This window comes from Saccopteryx leptura, chromosome 1, assembly GCF_036850995.1.
Source record: "Saccopteryx leptura isolate mSacLep1 chromosome 1, mSacLep1_pri_phased_curated, whole genome shotgun sequence".
Lineage (NCBI taxonomy): Eukaryota > Metazoa > Chordata > Mammalia > Chiroptera > Emballonuridae > Saccopteryx > Saccopteryx leptura.
The window spans coordinates 157,050,702-157,072,947 of NC_089503.1; the positions used below are offsets into that span (position 1 = coordinate 157,050,702).

General features: G+C 41.6%; 1 protein-coding gene and 1 long non-coding RNA gene across 4 annotated transcripts; one reads left to right on the top strand and one right to left on the bottom strand.

The window, feature by feature from the left end:
- The first annotated feature begins 920 nt into the window (after positions 1-920).
- On the top strand, positions 921-3,550 carry LOC136400957 (uncharacterized). Its single transcript, XR_010750436.1, has 2 exons — positions 921-2,325; positions 2,740-3,550. It is a non-coding gene; the product is annotated as an uncharacterized lncRNA (long non-coding RNA).
- A 124-nt stretch (positions 3,551-3,674) lies between these two features.
- RIMOC1 (RAB7A interacting MON1-CCZ1 complex subunit 1) lies at positions 3,675-19,363 on the bottom strand. 3 transcript variants are annotated; one of them, XM_066378387.1, is made up of 6 exons: positions 19,066-19,361; positions 14,997-15,103; positions 12,455-12,598; positions 10,124-10,255; positions 9,141-9,255; positions 3,675-5,044 (listed from the first exon to the last, which is right to left on the bottom strand). In XM_066378387.1, exons 1-6 carry the CDS (start codon positions 19,250-19,252, stop codon positions 4,761-4,763), a joined length of 969 nt encoding a protein of 322 aa, XP_066234484.1. In that variant the 5' UTR covers positions 19,253-19,361; the 3' UTR covers positions 3,675-4,760. The 3 variants fall into 3 exon arrangements, with proteins under 3 accessions (XP_066234484.1, XP_066234493.1, XP_066234504.1); XM_066378396.1 differs by having other exon boundaries at positions 19,090-19,356; XM_066378407.1 differs by lacking the exon at positions 10,124-10,255 and having other exon boundaries at positions 19,066-19,363.
- Positions 19,364-22,246: the final 2,883 nt, after the last annotated feature.

Sequence of the window (22,246 nt, forward strand, 5' to 3'; positions counted from 1 at the left end):
AGGTTATATCCACACATTTAGTGCTTTTTTGTAGTTCCTTTTGTAAATAAACAGTACTATACACCATTTCTACCTTATTTTTCACTTAAGACCACCCTATAGTATTATAAATTTTCCTCTTTGCTTTTTACAGCTACATACTACTCAAACATATGGATTTACCACAATTTAGAGTAACCCAGTTTTAAGTAAGGTATATATATAGATACTAACATTTTATTATTAAATACTTCTGTCTTATGAGTTAAGAATGAGACTAAAAGTTATGAGAAACAAGTGCAATCAGGCTGATTGGTAAATGTGGCAGTTGGTATACAGTGGGTATACATACATACAGCTGGTGGCTTTGGCTGAACATTTCCCTTTGGCCACACTTACAACAAAACATTTCAGCTGCCTATCTAGCCCATGATTTCTTCTCTGAAACCTGCTTCCTTTTTAGTGGCCAGTACCACCTGAACTGAGGACAGGACGAGTGACTGCTCCCTGGCCAGAAGAAGAGTGTAACTGTTATTCTGGCTGATGAGTACTATAGTTTCAGCACAATAAACAAGGTATGCCAATACAGAGAACTAGACATGAAGGCAAACAATAATAGCAATTACTAATTCTTTTGAGCTCTTGCCATGTGCTAGACATTTATCATTTTTCAATAACCTATGAGGGAGAGACTATTATTATTCCTGTGTTAAATAAGATATTAAAGCACAGAAAGGTAAAGTAACTTATGTAGAGTCACATAGCTAGGAAATGACAGGGCTGGGATTTAACCTCAGGTCTCCTCTCTGGCTCCAGGAAATGTTCTTGTCTGAAAATTATTAGGACCAGACCTCAACAGTACTGAAATAATACAAGGTTTCATTCTCACACAACACCCAGATATAAAAGAAAAAAAAAAAGAACAAGATACAAATGTGGGGACATGATTTTATTTTATTTTAAAAAATTCATATGCTCCAAAACATTTTACTTGGAAATTTTCACTAGAAGTAGGAAAACAAAAAACAGCAAAGAACACCAACATGACAACATAATACATATTTTAAATGTGGATACATTAAATGCTTTCTAAGGTAATACTTTCATAATAGATCTCTTGTATTGTATTAAAAAATAATACAAGACACCTTCTAGTTGCTAGAGGGGATACTCCCCTGTTCATGAGTCTATTAATAAAGCCAATTAGATCTTCAAAAAAATAATACAAGAAAATGAGACTAGAGAACTCGAGAACCCTGGATTCTATGGCAGATGTGGTATCCTCATGTGAACCAGGAAAAGAACCCTGAAAAGTGGAGAACTGATAAGCAATCCAAAACTAACCTGTCAACCAACTATGGGTTTTATAAAATGCCATTAAAATGAATCTGAGAATGCTTCAGACACAAGCTCTCACTTCATTGGACATCTGAGAATTCACAGTGGGACTGTAAAGGTAGGAATGTAACTTTATTGTGGGATTTTAGACATGACGTCCACCTCACTCTATGGTACACAAATGAATAAGGGAAAGTCTTTAGTCATGATTTGCACCTTAATCAGCATGAAACAATCCCCAGTAGCCAGAAACCTTACAAATGCAGCAAACTGGATGGGCCTTTATATCTCAAAGCCTAGGTGACATGAAAATTCACAGGGAGAGAACCACACAAATTTAAGGATTATGAAAAATCTCTCACAGAGTTAAAGTTTTAGTAAATATCAGAGAACCCAGAGAGAAACCCCAAGTGTGATACATGCGCCAAGGCCTTTAGGTTATCACTCACCCATCAGGAAAGCCCAAACTGGACAGCAACCCTTTCACTGTTATAAAAGACAAGCTCTTAACGTAGTGACTCACTTCTTACTGCAGTATCAGAACTTCCCTAAGAGAAATTTCATAAATGTACTATAAAAGGAATTTACCCAAAGGGGTCAAATTTGAAGACACAAATTCTAAAGTAGATAGGTGCTCAGAAGTGCCTTCCCAACCACCCCACACGTAGCATTCCTCTCCAGAGCCACACTAGCCCCTCACCCTTTCTTCTTCACAGCAAGGATCACTTAGCATGCCATACATTGACTTCTGCAAATGTGCTCATTTCCTCCACGAGAATACAAACTCTGAAAGAGGGTGTTTTACAAAGCTGTATTCCTCAGTGCCTAGGACAAAACCTGGCATGTAGTAGGCACGTAAAAGTTGTTGATGAGTAATCAGAGTCCTTTCCTTATGTGGAATATTTGGTATCTGGTATCTTTAAATTACTTCATTTAAATGAAACAGAATTTACTTAGGCATTAACACACAAAAATGTGTTCACTGTTTTGTAGTACTTTAGTTAGAAGGCTTAGGCCCTGGCCGGTTGGCTCAGCGGTAGAGCGTCGGCCTGGCGTGTGGGGGACCCGGGTTCGATTCCCGGCCAGGGCACATAGGAGAAGCGCCCATTTGCTTCTCCACCCCGCCCCCCTCCTTCCTCTCTGTCTCTCTCTTCCCCTCCCGCAGCCAAGGCTCCATTGGAGCAAAGATGGCCCAGGCGCTGGGGATGGCTCCTTGGCCTCTGCCCCAGGCGCTAGAGTGGCTCTGGTCTCGGCAGAGCGACGCCCCGGAGGGGCAGAACATGGCCCCCTGGTGGGCAGAGCGTTGCCCAAGGTGGGCGTGCCGGGTGGATCCGGTCGGGCGCATGCGGGAGTCTGTCTGACTGTCTCTCCCCATTTCCAGCCTCAGAAAAATACAAAAAAAAAAAAAAAAACAAAAAGAAGTAAGGCTTAGAGAGCAGGAAAGAAGCTGGGGTTCAAGTACAAGTTTGGGGGTCAGCCCAATATTACAGGTGGTAGAAGCAGCCAAGGCTACACATGATATCACGTAAGAGTATTTAGAGTAAGTAAAAAGAAAAGAAGAGGGAAGGAAAAGAGGAGAGCAGGGAGGAAAGAGAAAAAGGGAAGAACTCTAGGGAAGACCAATACCTCAAGGGCAAGCAGAGAGAAGCCAGGAAAGGGAGAGAGGGGACCCGAGTCGGGCAAGCTAGTACACAGAAATGGAGCTCCTCCTAGCCTCGGTTTTCTCTAAGACAGGCCAAGAGCCAGGTTAGCAGGGGACACAGCCTGAGAAAGGCCACGAGGAAAGGCAGTGGTCTGGAACACCAGTGGAAAGGGAGGGGCCACACTGTAACAGACAGAAGGCTCACACTGAGGGCTTCTCTAACGATGAGTGAGATACTTAGAGTGACTCCACTTTGACGGGCTCCGTGAACTTCACATGGAACTCAGCATCCAGAACAGATGAATGACAGAACTCATGCCACATTGCCTGAAGCGCAAGGGAAAGATGGATGTGAAGGGACTGTAGAGAGCATTTCATTCGGTCCCCAAGGCTGAGGCTGGACATGGAAGACCAGAAAGGGGTTGGCAGTTGAGGGGAAAAGGCGGCAGCAAGAAGAGGAGCTGTGAAGGAGTGAAGAGTGTAAAGAAGAGAGAAATCAATAAAAATTATGAGGGGAAAAAGCTAGGCAGATGAGAATTATCATTAGCTACTCAAGTTTCAGAATTCAGAAAAAAAAACTGGACAGGGATATTCAAGGTGTGGCCATGGGAGCGGGTCCCAGGAATGTGACGAAGTCCCTGGTGCAGAGGTAGACAGAAAGACTCCCAGCAAGACAGCAGCTAGGTCAGGGGTCGGGAACCTTTTTGGCTGAGAAAGCCATGAACACCACATATTTTAAAATGTAATTTGTGAGAGTCATACAACGACCCATGTAAGTCATGCATTACCCAATAAAAATTTGGTGTTGTCCTGGAGGACAGCTGTGATTGATTGGCTCCAGCCACCCGCAACCATGAACATGAGCGATAGGAAATGAATGGATTGTAATACATGAGAATGTTTTATATTTTTAACGTTATTATTTTTCTTATTAAAGATTTGTCTGTGAGCCAGATGCAGCCATCAAAAGAGCCACATCTGGTTCGCGAGCCATTAGGTTCCCAACCCCTGACCTAGGCTCTCTGGCCTTGATCACTCAGCCCTGCTGTTAAAGACAAAAACATCAAAAAATTTCCATACATATGAAAAGATGTGCCTTAAAGACATGAGTTAACAGTGGACTGAAGGTGGACCAATCTAACTTGGTTTTTATCCTTATCACTCATTTGTTAAACCATGCATATTCTTTAAACAAGATAGGAAACTTGTTTTAAATTTTCATAAAATGATAAATTATTTCAGTGCCATTAGTAGCACATGGTAAAATGATTAAACAACAGTTCTTTTGTCAAGTCTTTCATTATCTTATTCTGGCAATGAAAGCTGAACATTTGTCATAATTTTTCCATTTTATATCTGTAGCATATATCCAAAGCAATGAAGTGACTTGATTTAACCTTTGAAGTACAGCAAACTTCAAGACAGAGAGACAAAAAAATAATCTAAAGAGTTAAAATGATCAATTTTGTTATATTTTACCATAATTAAAAATAATCTGAAGTAACAAAAAAATCTTTGTAAAGCTAGACTAGATTTCTCCTCAGCATTAGTTACAGGGTATCTGTAGTAATTCAAGCCGAGTCAGAAGAACATACATGCCATTTCAAAAGAACAGAAATGCTCCTTCGTTGGTTTAAGAATATACAAGGAAATAGGCTGATGGCATTTAAAAAGGGTCACCGCGCTGGACATCATTACGTAGTGTGACATTCTTAGATTCAGTGTTAATGTCTTCTTTTCTGAACACTGCTATTTCATGGGTCTTTTTGTTTTTCTGTTTGAAAAGGACTAGATAAAGTTACTAGTTAGAGCGATGCCGAAAGAAGTTTAAAATCTGTTTTGCATTTGTTGTATTCCATTCTTGTTCTTTCAGGGGCCCTTCACACACAGACACATACTTTTTCAAAATTTTTTCCCCTACTTCTCGGAAATCCAAGGGCTCTTTGTGAGTAGCATAGCTTGCCCCGGAAATACTGGTATCGACTTCCTGGTTTGCTGGCCGCTGATCAGCACAATGCTTCAATCCCCAGTAACACATTTCTCCACTGTACATCATAGCCAGCAGGTGGATGTCACTAAATACTCCTGAGAAAGTCATTTAGGTTGAGAGATTAGAATATAAACTTGAAAGAGAAACTCTAGCTATTAAAACTCTAATAAATTCCTTTTATGTGCTTTTCATTTAATAGTTGCACTTAGAAAATTAAATATTATTAATATATCTGCATTTAATTGGTATCTTTATTTCTATTTTATCTATAAAGTGGTGCATTCCCTTCACCACCCCCCGAAAAACAGAGTATTGGCAGAGAATTTTTGTAAAAGATCACTTAGGTCACCTTTTTGGGATTCTCTCTAAAGCCTCTTTGAGACTCTAATTTAATAAGTATAATATACCCTGCCTCATACACCCCAAATTCTGCACACAATTTCAGAATACTCAGTGTCTCCCTGAAGGTCATCAAGAACACAACTTTTAATTTAGAGTGAATTCTAGAACCATTATTACAGTCCAGTCAAGTATCCCACACCACTTATATTTCTACAGAAATTATCATGCATAAATAGATCACTAAGAGACCATATAATTCTAAATTATCAAAGGCATTCAGTTTTATCTAAGATGCTTTATGTTCTGAGGAAAAGGGAGTACACACAGCATTTTCATCAAAAGTTAAAGCTTTCTTATTATAAAATAAGGCAATTATATAATTAAACATCTGTGGCTCATAAAGTATATTAATTTGGTGGAAAGACAAACAGACTTAAAATTGTAAAGATCTGGATATAAATTATTGACTATAATATAAACTGTCTAGTTAACTTCTTAAAGCTGCTAAAATAAAATTATTTATTCATTCTAATGCAGGTACTTGTGTGATTAGAACAGTTTACCTCAAATAAATGAGCATCATAATCTCAGTTGCTCACTTAAAATGGCTCATCAGAAATGACTATAATGGTACTAGAGACCCAAAAATAGTGGAAAAATTCAACTTTCAAAACTGTTTTTTCAGTTTCCATCATTTTGAGTCTACTGCCAGCTTTTTTAGTCTCAGAATTTGCCCCTCAACTCTCCCTTTCACTTCATCTCAAAATCAGCTTATAAATAGTAGCAAGAGACGGAACAGATTTAGAAGAGCTGACTCATTAAACTATTATATAATATTAATAGAAAAAATCATTAAAGAGCAGAATTGGAGGCTTGCATTCATAAGAATGTGATAGGCTACACAATATTAATTATGCTCTCGATGTTTAAACAGTATTGACTTAAGAACAATACATATTACACATAATTTTTATTACTTTCCTTCATACTTAAAATATCATAAACCTTAGAGAAAAAGCTGAAAGCTGCCCTAGATGTTATTCAGAATTATATTTTGTATTAGACTCAGTATTTCACTAGATGCACATCCTTTTTATTTCTGTAATCCTACACCCTGGCTTAATTATTCTTCAAAGGACAGGAGGAGGGAAGAGGGAGGCAGAAACAGAGGAACGGTTGAACATCTAAGCAGGCAACAGCTCTGGGGGGAGAAGAATGTCCCACAAAGCGAAGCCACTTAGGAAGGTGAGAACGTTTGCCTAAGGGAGCCCTGGGATCCAGCTTATGCCTAACTCCAACTTAGCTTCATTCTTTATATTAATAAGTGCTAAACAAGGTACACAGCTATCCCAGCAGATTTTATTGGGGGTAGAATGAATGGCTATATGATAAAGAGTGGCCCTCAAACCTTAGCCTGTTTAGAATTACCAGGAGGATGTGCTAAAATGCTGACTGGTGGGCCCCCACCTCCAGTGTCAGATTCAGGTATGGGGTTGGGTCTGTGAATCTGCATTTTTTTTCTTTGTATTTTTCTGAAGTGAGAAGAGGGGAGGCAGACAGACAGACTTCCACATGTGCCCGACCAGGATCCACCCAGCATGCCCACCAGGGGGTGATGCTCTCTCATCTGGGCCATCACTCCATTGCAACTGGAGCCATTCCAGTGCCTGAGACAGAGGCCATGTAGCCATTCTCAGCGCCCGGGGCCAACCTTGCTCCAATAGAGCCTTAGCTGTGGGAGGGGACAAGAGAGACAGAGAGAAAGGAGAGGGAGGGGAAGGTGGAGAAGCAGATGGGCACTTCTCCCATGTACCTTGGCCAGGAATTGAACCTGGGACTTCCACACGCCAGGCCGATGCTCTACCACTGAGCCAACCGGCCAGGGCCTATGAATCTGCATTTTTAACAAAGTTCTAGGACCTAGGGTGATGCTGATGCTGCTGGTTTGTACACTATGCTAAACTACGGCATTAAAATATCTTGCATTAAAAAAATGAACTAGGCCTGACCTGTGGTGGTGCAGTAGATAAAGCGTCGACCTGGAATGCTGAGGTCGCTGGTTCAAAACCCTGGGCTTGCCTGGTCAAGGCACATATGGGAGTTGATGCTTCCTGCTCCTCCCCCTTTTCTCTCTCTATCTCTCCCTCTCTCTCTCTCCCCTCTCTAATAAAAATGAATAAAATCTAAAAGAGTAAATAAATAAAAAATTTTAAAAAAAAATGAACTATGTAAAAATTAGGTAGTGTCTCCCTCTCTACTCCCCCAAGGAATCTACATACTACTCTGTAGCTATAGTCTTTTTGCTGCTACAAAATTTCCTTACTTTTTTCTCTTAATGCTTTTTTTAATGTTAATGGTTTTTGATAAACTACTTCACTCTGCACTGCACATGTCCTAGGTGAACACACATGATAGTGGGGAACATAGAGAGGGAGAAAGAGAATAAGTCCAAGTGAGGCAGAAAGGGGACTTTCACAGTAAAAAGGTGGGCAGACTGGCATGCCTAGGAGCAGTGAGGTCTTAATCTGACTGCATCATAATTATGTGAGCTTCTTAAAAATAAATTACTGGCCCTGGCCGGTTGGTTCAGTGGTAGAGCGTCGGCCTGGCGTGCAGGAGTCCCGGGTTCGATTCCCGGCCAGGGCACACAGGAGAAGCGTCCATCTGCTTCTCCACCCCTCCCCCTCTCCTTCCTCTCTGTCTCTCTCTTCCCCTCCCACAGCCAAGGCTCCACTGGAGCAAAGTTTGCCCGGGCGCTGAGGATGGCTCTGTGGCCTCTGCCTCAGGTTCTAGAATGGCTCTGATTGCCACAGAGCGACGCCTCAAGATGGACAGAGCATTGCCCCCTGGTGGGCATGCCAAGTGGATCCCGGTCGGGCGCATACTGGAGACTGACTGCCTCCCCGTTTCCAGCTTCGGAAAAATACAAAAAATAAATAAATAAATAAGTAAATTCCTGGATTCCATATATTTGATTAGAACCTGCAGGTGGCACAGAAATCTGTACTTTTAACAAGCCGTGCTCATTCAGAGCCACTCTTTTAAGGGATCTGAAGTCTAGTTTCTGGGTAGGCAATGGGCAAATGGGCGGCAGAGGGGGCGGTCCTCACTGGTATAAAAAGGGCGTATACCAAGGGTATGCAAAGGTCAACATCTTTTGACTTCACCTATTTACTCCAAGGTTATTCTGACAAGGCTATTTTTATAGGACACACAGAGGAATAAAGCTCAGAGATGAGGTAAAGAGGTTTACTGAATACATTACTTGGTAATTTTTAAAAGCTGAAGATTTAATGACATATAGGTAATGTTCAAAGGACAACTGGAAAAAAGAAAAACATCTTACTAAGCATATAGTGTTTTAAGTTTTATCTAAAATTTTATTGTTATCATTAGATCTGCCCACAATTTTGATGACTCATATAGAACTTTCCTCCCTAGTGAGTACTGAGAATTGTTCAGAATTATGTTTTATACTGGCTAAAAAAAATGAAAAAAATAATTAAATGTCTCTGATGGGGTGTAAGCAGTAATTTAGCCTATGAAAACTAGGTTTGCAGGTTTCTGATCTCCATGAAAGAGATGAATTCCAGAGGAGCAAACAGCTACAGATGGGAGCAGAGAACTAAGCACCATGACAAAACCACTATAAGACATAATGTAGACTGCTCACAAGAATTAGGGGATATTTCAAAATGACTATGAAGCTATAAAATACCCCCTAAATTTTGTGAGCAGTGTATTTTTGTCTCTACCTTGAAATTTACTTCAAACAGAGTGAAATATAATAAACTACTTAAAATTTTTAAAAGCTTTAAAAACAAAAACTTCGAAAAGAGATCACATTACCTTCACTTAGTAACTTAGCTGTGTCAAGGTCTTGAAAAGAAACTCCTTCATTTAACTGGATAGGACTCCGATAATTTAGCATCTGTAGCAAGTAACTGATTCCATCCACAAGGTACTAAATGAAAACCAAAGCCAAAGAATTGAAAGTATTATATGCAGAGCTATAGTAACTTCAAATGTTAATTCCCCCCCCCCAATCTTCACTCAAGAGAAAGTGGGCTGATTATATATAGATGTGTCTTATAGCCGTTACATTTAAATGGTCTACAAAATCTACCACCCCAAAACTTTGATGATATATATTATAAAGTTCAAACCTCCAAATGCTCCACTTGTAAGAGTATGGAAGAAAAAAATCATTAACCAAGAACACAGGATTCAGTAATATACTTGTCAAAAATGTTATCAGAAGAAGAAAAGGATAAAGATGTGGTTCAACAACAATTTATTAAAAATATGTACTTACTATAATTTACAAATGATATGCTCGGACTTTTACATCTTAAAGTGTAACCTCTCATGTCCAGGCCTACATAAGCCACGTATATACAACCCAAGTTAGAATCTCCACTGATACAATACTAAGGCAGGGTCTGTAGATTGGTGGATTTGGTCAGAAGAGTCAAACCATATCAGAGAGCCACAATTTCTAGGAGCACAATCACATGGGTTCTTCAGGAGGGGTCTGCTGCCAGAGAGAGGCTCACAGCCTTGTTTGTATTCTTCAGGCCAAAAAATATGCTTAAAAATGAATATAGGTTGTCTACCTTGTATTTTAAAAAATAAAAATCCAGAACTTATAAAACTTCCCAGTATACAAAGGGCTTTCACGTTATCTTAATCTTCACAATAATTGCAGTTTGTTTATGATTAAATAGCTAGTAAACAAAAGACCTGGAATGCAAACTCTTTGGTTCCAACAGTCTTGATACTATACCCAAGACAGCTGTTTGAAAGCTATAAATGTCAACAATCTTTTTTACCTCTTTAAGCAAACTAGATTTTCTTGTGAGCCACTCTCTCCGTTTGGTCAGAGAATGACAATACATATAAAGAAGGGCTCCTCGTCGCCAAGAGAGACATTCCAGGAGTTCGTCCCCAAGCAAATCACAATGCTGAAACACAACAAAGAGCTAAGAAGAGAACCTTGATGTCTGTAAAAATTAAATTTCAAAATGCTGAGAAATTAAAAACTCTCATTTCATAACATTTGCTCTTCATTTAGCTATTTAAACAGTAATGCTTTACTTTGAATCAATCAGAAATACAGAAAACTGGCCCTGGCTAGTTGGCTCAGTGGTAGCGCATCGGCCTGGCATGTGGAAGTCCCGGGTTCGATTCCGAATCAGGGCGCACAGGAGAACTATCTCTTTCTCCAGCCTCCCCCCCCCCTTTTCTTTTCCCCTCTGGCAGCCATGGCTCATTTGTTTTGAGCACATCCGCCAGGGTGCTGAAGATAACTCCCTAGAGCCTCCGCCTCAGGCCCTAAAAACAGCTCAGCTGTCAGCATGGCCCCAGATGGCCAGAGCATCAGCTCAGACAGGGTTTGCAGGGTTAACCTCAGTTGGGGCACATGCAGGAGTCCGTTTCTCTGTTTCCCCTGTTCTCATTTGGAAAAGAAGGAAAAAAAAAAGAAATACAGAAAACTATAGCTACACAAAAATTTAAATACAGTAATTACTCCATTGAAAAATTATTTTTAGATATTAAATATTTTAGTAGCAAATTCCAATATATCTAAAATATAAATATTCTACAATCTGATTAAAAAAATAACTTTTCAGCCTAACCAGGTGGTGGCACAGTGGATAGAGCGTCGGACTGGGATGTGGAAGGACCCAGGTTCGAGACCCTGAGGTCACCAGCTTGAGCGTGGGCTCATCTGGCTTGAGCAAAAAGCTCACCAGCTTGGACCCAAGGTCGCTGGCTCCAGCAAGGGGTTACTCAGTCTGCTGAAGGCCCGTGGTCAAGGCACATAAGAGAAAGCAATCAATGAACAACTAAGAAGTCGCAACGCGCAACGAAAAACTAATGATTGATGCTTCTCATCTCTCTCCGTTCCTGTCTGTCTGTCCCTGTCTATCTCTGCCTCTGTGTAAAAAAAAAAAAAAAAAAAACTTTTCAGAAATACATGTCACTTGAAACAAGATCTTACCTATTCCTACTATTGCAAGAATAGAAAAGAAATATACACAAAAACAATTTTAATAAATCAAACTTAAACTGTGGTATGTCATTTAAAATTTGGGATTATCTGGGGGAGATAGGCAGCAGGTAGTTAAAGATGAGAACTTGCCCTGGCCAGGTAGCTAAGTTGGTTAGAGTATTTTCCCAAAAATGCCAAGATTGCAGGTTCAATCCCAGGTTAGGGAACATACAAGAATCAACCAGTGAATAAAATAAGTGAAACAACAAATCGATTTTTCACTCTCTCTCTCTCATATCAATAAATTTAAAAAGATGAGAAATCATTTGCTTGAAAGAGACGCCATGGCTAGAGACAAAAATCCTGGAATTCTCCTAATGGAGATAGCAGTAAGAGCATCCAGACAGGTTGCAAAGCAAAGACAAAACAGAGACAAGCAGAGGACTAAGGGGATATCCTCAGGGTGCCTGTTTCCAGAATGGAGAGGGGAGGTCTGGGAGAGAGCAAGAGCAAGAGCAAGGCTTCTCAGGGATGGAGAAGAGGAGCATGCAGGGTGGGAGGGACAGGTCGATCCCTGGGAAGCAAGGCAGCAAATGTCCAGGAGGGTGAGGACTGCAAAAACGACAAGAGATATGGCAATTAAATTACTGGGGACTCTCAAAAAAAAATGCAGTATCTGCAAAACTGAAGGAGTAGAAATAGCACATATCTGTGCTTAGAAAATGATCAGGCACTGTAATGACAATACAGTTCCATCATGCAAATATCCTGAAACATATTTAGTAAAACATAATACTTTAGTTGTGACATTGGTCTGAAGTGTTAAACTCTCATAAATTCCTCCTTCAATTTTAATTTAAAAGAGACAGGCCTTGGCTGATTAGCTCAATCAGAGCATTGTCCCAAAACACCAAGGTTGCAGGTTCGATTCCTGGTCAGGGTACATATCAGAAGTGACCAATGAATGCACAACTAAGTAAACAACAAATGAATGCTCCTCTCTCTCTCTCTCTCTCTGGCTCTCTAAAAATCAATAAATAGATTTTTTATAAAAACTCATTAAAACAGAGACAAAGATATATTCAAGAAGAAAAAATATAGACTCTAAAGAGCAGCCTATACAGCAAGAATGAGCAGCTTTACCATCATTTATGAGAGTAAAACTTACTTTGGGATGCATATTGTTTTCTTTAACTAAAATTTCGGGTTCTGAAAGAAAAGTGATCAGCTCTTTTACTTTCTGTGAAGAGTCTTCAGGGAAATCTTCATCAACTAGCTTGTTCTCCTCAAAATACGTCATGTCCAAAATAGCCTGATGTACAGGAGAAAATAAGTATCTGTAAATGATTTAAACCTGAATGAATAAGTCTTACAATTTAACATTACATCTATATAGATGTTTTATTAGATATTTAACTTTCTAGCATAGTATTTAAATTTGAAAAGTAGGGTAACTGTCTAGCTGTAAACATAATCTGAGATGAACTTTATGGAAAATTTCATAGCTATCTTACTAAAATACTAATAAATTAATGCTAATCTCTCTTCCCTCAAAAAACAAAAAAGTTTTAGGTTTTAATTAAGATAACTTAATCATATATAATATTAATTATGAAAAGAATATTATATTCTTTGCTATTTATACATTATACTCTGAACATTTCCTAAATCGCTGCTGTATCAAGTTAAGATCACTACCTCTAGTTTTACAAACTGAATTTTCAAAAGACTTGTTTGTTTTCCCAAAGGCAGATTCAACATTTGAGGAATATGAATCCTGCCACCCGACAAAGGCAGCATATCACCAATGTTACACAATTCAAACACTAGGATCCCAGCATTCTTAAATACAAGACATTCTGTTCAAGTACCTTAAAACTACACAGTCCCCTTTTTACAAATCTACAGGACTGAGACCAACAAAACTATGTTCTAGTTTTCAGTTCTACCACCAATCTCCTGACTAACCAGTTTCTTCATTGGTAAAATAAACTGGACTAAATGACTTCCAAAGTTGCTTTGAGGGTAAAATGAATTAACATATGTAAAGCACTTAGAACACTACCTAGCACACAGCACTACTTAAGCGATAAATGTTCTTATGTGGAAGGCTTAAGCCAGTAAGGATGAGATGATCATGGTACAAAAGATGACCTGTTGATTAAGAACCATAAGTAGGGTCAAAGGGAATCTGGGATATAAATTACATCTCTCGGGCCTTTTGTCTACTTCTTGGAAATAAAATATTTAGAACTCTGCCTGACCAGGTGGTGGCGCAGTGGATAGAGCGTCGGACTGGGATGCAGAGGACTCAGGTTCGAGACCCCGAAGTCGCCAGCTTAAGCGTTGGCTCATCTGGTTTGAGCAAGAGCCCACCAGCTTGAACCCAATGTCGCTGGCTCCAGCAAGGGGTTACTCAGTCTGCTGAAGGTCCACGGTCAAGGCACATATGAGAGACCAATCAATGAACAACTAAGGTGTTGCAACGTGCAATGAAAAACTAGTGATTGATGCTTCTCATCTCTCTCCGTTCCTGTCTGACTGTCCCTGTCCATCCCTCTCTCTGACTCACTCTCTGTCTCTGTAAAAAAAAATAAATAAATAATTAATTAATTAAAAAAATATTTAGAACTCTCTCACGTGGAAGAACTGAGACAAGCAGGGAACCTTCTAAAAGTAAAAAAAGCCAGGCCAAGTTCTACCAAATTACAACAGCTCTTTGGGGGGTGTGAGTTGTTATAGGCTCATTTGACCATGATGTTTGAAGGCAGAAACTATCCTATTTATCTCCTAATAGAGAGCAGTTTCAAAATGCTGTAAATGTGCACTTTGGAAGCTTAACTAAGTTTATACTACTTCCATTTTTTTTCTTTTCTTTTTTTTTTAAATTTTTATGATGTATTGGTTTTCGGCATACAGCCTAGTGGCTAATCATAAACTTTACACAGTGTTCCCCCCAATATTTCCAGGGCCCACTGGCACCATACATAGTTATCACATTATTGACTCTATTCCCTATGCTTTGCTTACTTCCCGTGACTATTTTGTAGTTACCAATTACTCTACTTTCTGTAACACTTCATCTTTATTATCCCTGAGTGATCAAGTAAGGGCATATGAAGCACTCTATCAACTATAAGATGCTATACAAATGTCAGTTACTATAATAAAATAATGTTTAATGTCAACTTGCCTCAGCAATGTTTGAGAAAACCAAGAAAACAAATCTTGTCCATACAAAGGCCTGAATACGAAAGCAAATTAAAGAAAAAAGGGAACAGAACAACCTTACAGACTTTCATGACAGCAGGGGGAGTAATGCTGAGAGTCCTAAAGAAAGGAGAATTTCAAAAAAAAAATAACTGGGGCTCTTACAGAATCCCCCGTTTCCTCTGAATAACCTTCGAAAACTTTGGAAATTGTATGTAGTTCTGTTCTGCTTACTTATCTATACTGTACAGGGAAATAATTCTGTTGTCTATAAGGTTTTATTCCTGACGTTTCTTAACAACGCACACCTGCTAAATCTTCTTTCCATATTGCCTTAAAGTTTCAAGTCTATATGCTTTATACATACTGTTTTTGAACAAAGTTAAACACTTTAAGTAGAGAATAAGCTTGATTTCATTTCACCTAAACACTGAAATCAACCATCTAATTAAAGCAATCTACCCTTCTTAACATGTCAGACACCACATCTGTCTCAATACCTGTGTATAGAGTTCTAATAGATTGGATGGATTTGAACATTCTTTGTCTTCTCCACACAAGAGTTTCAATTTTTCTAGAGCTGCAGAGGCCCGAATTAAAAAGTGATCTATAAGAGATAAAAACATGGTGATTATTTCACATAACTACAGACTGTTATTTAAACAAAAAAGTTATGTATCTGAAATGATTAAATAAAATTATGTTGTGGCATTGGAGAAGCAGCATGACAGTAATAATTTCACATGTAAAACAAGTATAACATAATGCCTAATCCTAAGTAAGCTAATTTATCATAGAAATTTATTCTGGAAAGCTAAACTCCAAACTTTGTAGGTTCAGTTGTCATTTCTTTTTTTTTTTTTTTCCAGTTGTCATTTCTTAAATGCAGTCTCTATTTCCATATTGCTGCTTTTATGATGTGGAGGCACTCAAAATGTTTAGGCCCTGGCAGGTTGGCTCAGTGGTAGAGCGTTGGCCTGACATGTGGAAGTCCCGGGTTCAATTCCAGTTAGGGCACACAGGAGAAGTGCCCATCTGCTTCTCCACCCCTCCCCCTCTTTTTTCTCTTTATCTCTCTCTTCCCCTCTCGCAGGCAAGGCTCCATTGGAGCAAAGTTGGCCTGGGTGCTGAGGATGGCTCCATGGCCTCTGCCTCAGGAGCTAGAATGGCTCCAACTGCAGCGGAGCAATGGCCCAGATGGGCAAAGTATCGCCCCCTTGTGGGCTTGCCAGGTGGATCCTGATTGGGCACAAACAGGAGTGCCTCTCTGCCTCCTCACTTTTCATTTTAGAAAAATGCAAATGTAAAAAAAAAAGTTTAAAGAATAAATTTAAAACTTTTACTGGAATAATACAAATATATATCAATCTGCAGAAAGGGCTTCCACTGAAAACAAAATTTCATTAAAGTACTTTCCAAAAGAACATGATTGATTAAATGCCTCATAGAATGTCAACACTCAGAACAATTTTAACTTTATCATAGTTGTGTTCACATGTTTATGTGTGTAAATAGCAATTAGAATTAAAATTATACAATGTATCTACATATTTTACTCCTTCAAAAAACTTAGATATGGCCTGACCAGGCAGTGGTGCAGAGGATAAAGTGTCAGCCTGGGACACATAGGACCCAGGTTTGAAACCCCGAGGTCACTGGCTTAAGCCCAAGGTCGCTGGCTTGAGCAAGGGGTCACTCGCTCTGCTATAGCCCCCCTGGTCAAGGCATAAATGAGAAAGCAATCACTGAACGACTAAGAAGCTGCAACAAAGAATTAATGCTTCTCTTCTCTCTTCCTTTCTGTCTGAAATGCAATCCCTATCTCTGTCTCTCTCACTTAAAAAAAACAAACAAAAAACCTAGACATGGAACAGATTACTTCATTCCTTCAAAACCTGCAAGAACTACAGCTAAAGACTTCTGATATGCCTTCCTTCCCCTGCCTTGTCTCCTGATTTCTTCATCTTCTTCAACATCATATTCTCCTTGCTTCTATGGTTTCACCTTTTCCATTGAATTTTTCCTCCTGAATTACTAAGTGTCCACACCAAGGTGCTTCCCAACTTTCTGTGTTATCTCATGTAATCAAATTTAGATATGCCCATCATCAAGATATTCAAATCCCTGAGTTTGCCGCTCTCTGCTTCCTTCCTGAAATATTTACCCTTTTCTCCTCACTGGCCAAGAAACAGAAAATGTAGCACGTGGTACAGCCCCATCTTATCCAGACTCAGTATTTGCACAGGTAAATAAGCTGTTCTGTGTTGGAGTGAAAGCAACACCAGGGTAAGTCATGGCTGTTGGCAATCACACAATGACCTTGTTTTCCCAGATGAGGCCCTGGACCCAGAACAGACCCTGATGGCTATGAGGTGCACTACTCACCTGACTAGATACTTTAGCATGGCCCCTCCCATTTCTCCTCAACCCAGAAGAGTGGCATCATCATATGACCCAGAAAAAAAGATTCTACCACAAACTGAAGTCGTGTAGAACATGGCACTCCTTATGTGCATCTTTAGAGGCTGTGCTAACATTTTCTTGTTAGTATGCAGGATTACTTTAAAGGTAAGACTTGCACTGAATTCCCTAAACCATTGCTGAAGGTATATCTATCTCCCATGAATTCACGACATAATTACTGAGTGTGAAAAGACAATACCTTCCATTTTAGAAACTTTTTCTGAAATGCAATATTTTTACTAGAACCATTCAGTCAAAATAATGACTGGCAAGACATGAGTGATTCTTACATAACCTCTGAAAAAAGTCACTCTCATAGTATAAGTCCATAGAGTAAACATACTGTTTGTATAATGAGAACTAAATGAACAAAAATTAACCAAACATGAAAAAGACAACACTCTTGCATGGTATAATGCCTGGTTGTACCTGATCTAGTTTGAGGAAGAGGACAGAAACTATCGATGCCTGTAATCTAAAAGAATTATATTTGTTAACATAACTGGACAAATTATACATGTATATTATTTTTGTGGTGTGGGAAAAGAATGCCAAGTTCAATTCAAATGCTTGTAACCAGATCTTAATTAAATTTATTAAAATAAGAAAATCATACCTGTAATACTGATTAAGAACTCATAATATGCACAGAATCATTTTAATTTTAGTAAATTTTCAGAACTATACAGCTGCCAAACACGAACATATATCACATGACTTTTTTTGTGCGACAGAGAGAAAGAGAGAGGGACAGATAGGAACAGACAGGAAGGAAGAGAGATGAGAAGCATTAATTCTTCATTGCGGCACTTTAGTTGCTCATCGATTGCTTTCTCATATGTGCCTTGACCAGGGGGCTACAGCAGACCGAGTGACCCCTTGCTCAAGCCACGGATCTTGGGCTCAAGCTGGTGAGCCTTGCTCAAACCAGATGAGCCGCCTGCGCTCCAGTTGGCGACCTCGGGGCTTAGAACCTGGACCTTCTGCATCCTAGTCCGAGGCTCTATTCACTGCACCACCGCCTGGTGAGGCTCACATGACTTTTAATTATTCCCTGGAAAAATGAGAACAGCTTTCGGATCCGGTGGTAAGTGAATAAAAAACACTCTTGGATCCCTTTAGACTGGTTCAAAAGGGGCTAGCGTGGGCTGGAGTTGGCTCAATTGCTTAGGTAGAAGTAACTTCCTCTTGCTTGCAGGTAACAGCTACCCTTCCCAGGAACCGAATGTTCTTGTGCGCCCGGTCCGGAGGCTCACTCTCGACACACCCAGAGAGAAGCCCGCTTCTCAGCCTGCTGTGGGTTTGAAAGGGCAAACTCCTGAAAAAAATAACTTGGCAACTAATCTTCACTAGAAGTAGAGCTATTTCATCACAGACCCTGTTCAATCAACTCACCAACGTCTCAATCGCTCAGGTGCACGCACCCACTGGTGAGCGCGATGACAATGAGTCCACAAGAATTTAAAAACCGATTCGTCTCGTAGTCAAGACTCAAAACGCAAAAAGAAATCATGTGACAACGCCAGGCAGCTGAGAAGTAATCAAAGAACGCTGGACTTCAAATCAGAAGTCGAGGCGATTCTGACTTTTATTGTTGTTAAGGAAATGCGCACATTTCCAAAAACAGCGTTCTCACGCGGACTGCGCCCTCGCGAGGGCTGTGGAGACGTGCGGGAAAGAGTCAAGCGACACCCGCGTCAAACTCTCCCGTGGGCTGCTGCTCCCGTTGAGTTCAGAATCCCAGATGGGACAAAAAGGACAACGCGGCGCTCTGGGGTCCCGTCGCGCTCGCCGGGCTCGTTCCCGCACGCGAGGCCACCCTGCCCGCGCGCTGTCACCGGCGTTGCCACTCGCGTGAACTCTGGTGTGTGCCGCAAGCCGGTCGGTGCCCGCCGTCCTCCGCCCCCGAGACAGCGAACTTGGGCAAGCAGCACCGCCCTGACCGAGTGTCAACGCTTTTCATGCGTGATGAAAAACGCGGCCCCGACGCGAACGAGTCGTGCGGGGCGGATAACAGACCGCGCGGGCGCACACGCAGCGCAGGCCGCAGGCCCAGCACCTGCTGCAGGGCCCGCTCTGCCCCCGGTCCGCCCGCCCGCCGCCTACCCTCCTTCCGCTCCGCGCCCTCACCGTCCTCGCCTGCAGCCTCACTGAGCTGCTGGATGTGGGCCTGCGCCAGGTCCCCCAGTTCTTCCACTCGCCTTACCACACTGGAACCTGCGGCCGCCATGGCCACCACAGGCGGGCGCGCCCCAGCCACGTGACCGTGCCGGCTGGTGGTCACCTGATCCATCGGCGGGGCGCGGCGTGGGGGCGGAGTTCACCAGGCGGTGGGCGGGGACCGCGGCTCGGGAGTAGGGCACACCCAGGCCTGCAAAGGTCGCTCCAGGACGCTTTCTTTTTCGCGGACTTCCTCTCCCTCCCATGACCCTGAGCAGCCAGGAAACTTTAGAGGGGGGAGGGGGTGCCACCAGACACGCCTCTTTCCCGCCCCCCACTTAAACCAATCGGAGACGTCCGTGCCCCCACGCTGGCCCAATGGGAAGCCAGCTCTCTCCGCGGGCTGACGGAGGTTGGCAGCAGCCCCCAGTAGGGCGGGTGGTGCTGTGCTCCCTGGCTGGCGCCGCTAGCCGGAGCTGCAGCAGTTCTCACCAAAGCCCACTGGGAAGTCTGGAAATGGGACTGTTTGGGTCCTATAGTGAGGAGGATGCCTAATTCTAATCTCCTGGTCAGAAATGGAAAGCCAGATGGCCCCCTAGTATACTGCTCACAAAAATTAGGGAATATTTCAAAATGAATATGAAGCAATAAAAAAAAGAGAAGCATTTGATTTTTTAAAAAACTAACCAAAAACATAAGAGCCTGACCAGGCGGTGGCGCAGTGGATAGAGCATCGGACTAGGATGCGGAGGACCCAGGTTCCAGACCCCGAGGTCGCCAGAGTGAGCACAGGCTCATCTGGCTTGAGCAAAAGCTCAAAAGCTTGAGCCTAAGGTCGCTGGCTCAAACAAGGGGTTACTGGGTCTGCTGAAGCCTTTCGGTCAAGGCACATATGAGAAAGCAATCAATGAACAACTAAGATGCCACAATGAAAAACTGATGATTGATGCTTCTCATCTCTCTCTGTTCCTGTCTGTCTGTCCCCTATCTATCCCTCTCTCTGACTCTCTCTGTCCCTGTAAAAAAAAAAAAAAAAGAAAAGCGGCCTGACCTGTGGTGGCGCAGTGGATAAAGCCTCAACCTGGAAACACTGAGGTTGCTGGTTCAAAACCCTGGCTTGCCTGGTCAAGGCACATATGGGAGTTGATGCTTCCTGCTCCTCCCCCTTCTCTCTCTCTCTTTTTCTCTCTCTCTCTCTCTCCTCTCTAAAATGAATAAATAAATAAATAAGAAATTAAAAATATATATAAAAAAAAGAAAAACAAGCAACAAGCCAAAAAAAAAATTGTTTGATTATGCAAATGAGATGCAAAACCAACTTTCATTTCATTGGTGAAAATGCACTATTCAATAGGCTGACAGTACTGGAGTATCTGCATGTTCCCTGATCCCCTATTTGTGAGCAGTGTAATTTATCCAAGTCTCAGATAATTGAGTGCGGAGCTCCAAACAATAGTGGAAGTCCCCAGTCTTCCTGGTTGCTTATCGCTTTTCTAAATCTCAATTTTAGCTTGACCAGGCAGGGGCGCAGTGGATAGAGCGTCGGATTGGGATGCAGAGGACCAGGGTTCAAGACCCCTAGGTTGCCAGCTTGAGTGCGGGCTCATCTGGTTTGAGGAAAAGCCCACCAGCTTGAACCCAAGGTCGCTGGCTCCAGCAAGGGGTTACTCGGTCTGCTGAAGGCCCGAAGTCAAGGCACATATGAGAAAGCAATCAATGAAAAACTACGGTGTTGCAACGTGCAATGAAAAACTAATGATTGATGCTTCTCATCTCTCTTCATTCCTGTCTGTCTGTCCCTGTCTATCCCTCTCTCTGACTCACTCTCTGTCTCTGTAAAAAAAAAAAAAAAATTAAATCTCAATTTTAGCAGCTGGGTTTCTTTTATTTATGATCTGCGTTGGCTACCTCACATTTAATGTACTTGCATTTGTATAGTACCAACATTTAGCATTTGCAAAAATGTTTTGTATGATTTTACATCTGGAGATCCTCCCTTCAAGTGCTCACATGTGTACAGGTCATCTTCCCAGCTGTGAGTTTCAAAGCCCTTAGTCAACCACTCAAATTTCCACTTTGCATATTCCATTTTCAAGCCTGGGATCAAACAAATCTTTAACTCGGTTTTTTAGTTTTTCAATAAGTTGACACAGTACATCTTGAATAATCTCTTTTCTATCTAGTTTCATATAGAAGAGATATATTGTAAAGCCAGTAGGCAGGGCCACTATCACAGCAACGTGGACCATGCAGTTTCACATTGGATTCGGACAGTCGGTAAAGAAACAACGGAGCCGCCTGACCTGTGGTGGCACAGTGGATAAAGCATTGACCTGGAAATGCTGAGATCGCCGGTTCGAAACCCTGGGCTTGCCTGGTCAAGGCACATATGGGAGTTGATGCTTCCAGCTCCTCCCCCCTTCTCTCTCCCTGTCTCTCTCTCCTCTCTCTCCCTCTCTCTCTCCTCTCTAAAATGAATAAATTAAAAAAAAAATTTTTTTAAAGAAACAACGGAGCCAAAAACTGGTGCGCCATCATCTTTAATCCTAGCTTGCACCCGGCGGGAAAGTAAAAACACACACTGGGCTCCAAAACCCACTCTCATTCAGTGCTCACAAAGCTACTGACTTATCTGAGTTTCCTAGAATCAAAGGTTTCTAGCTCACCAGACTTATTCACCTCTGTTCCCCATCTCCTTCCTTCTCCCTGCACAAACTCTGCACAAACTGGCTTCTCACTCAACACTCTGCCATCTTGGCTGCTTCTCCTGGCCTCCTCCACGTGGCCTTTTCTCTGCTCTCTGCTCTCTCCTCTAATGCAAATCTCAGGAACTAAGAGAGCAAGCTCCTGTTCTGCCTTCATTTTATAGTGTAGAAATCAAAACCTTTAATCCAATATAGAAAATAAGGAAGTCACTGATACAAAGTCACTTATCTGAGGCATAATTGGATTGTACCACCCCACATCAAAAAGGGTGGGTCCCTGGCCGGTTGGCTCAGCAGTAGAGCGTCGGCCTGGTGTGCGGGGCACCAGGGTTTGATTCCCGGCCAGGGCACATAGGAGAAGCGCCCATTTGCTTCTCCACCCCCCCCCCTTCCTCTCTGTCTCTCTCTTCCCCTCCCGCAGC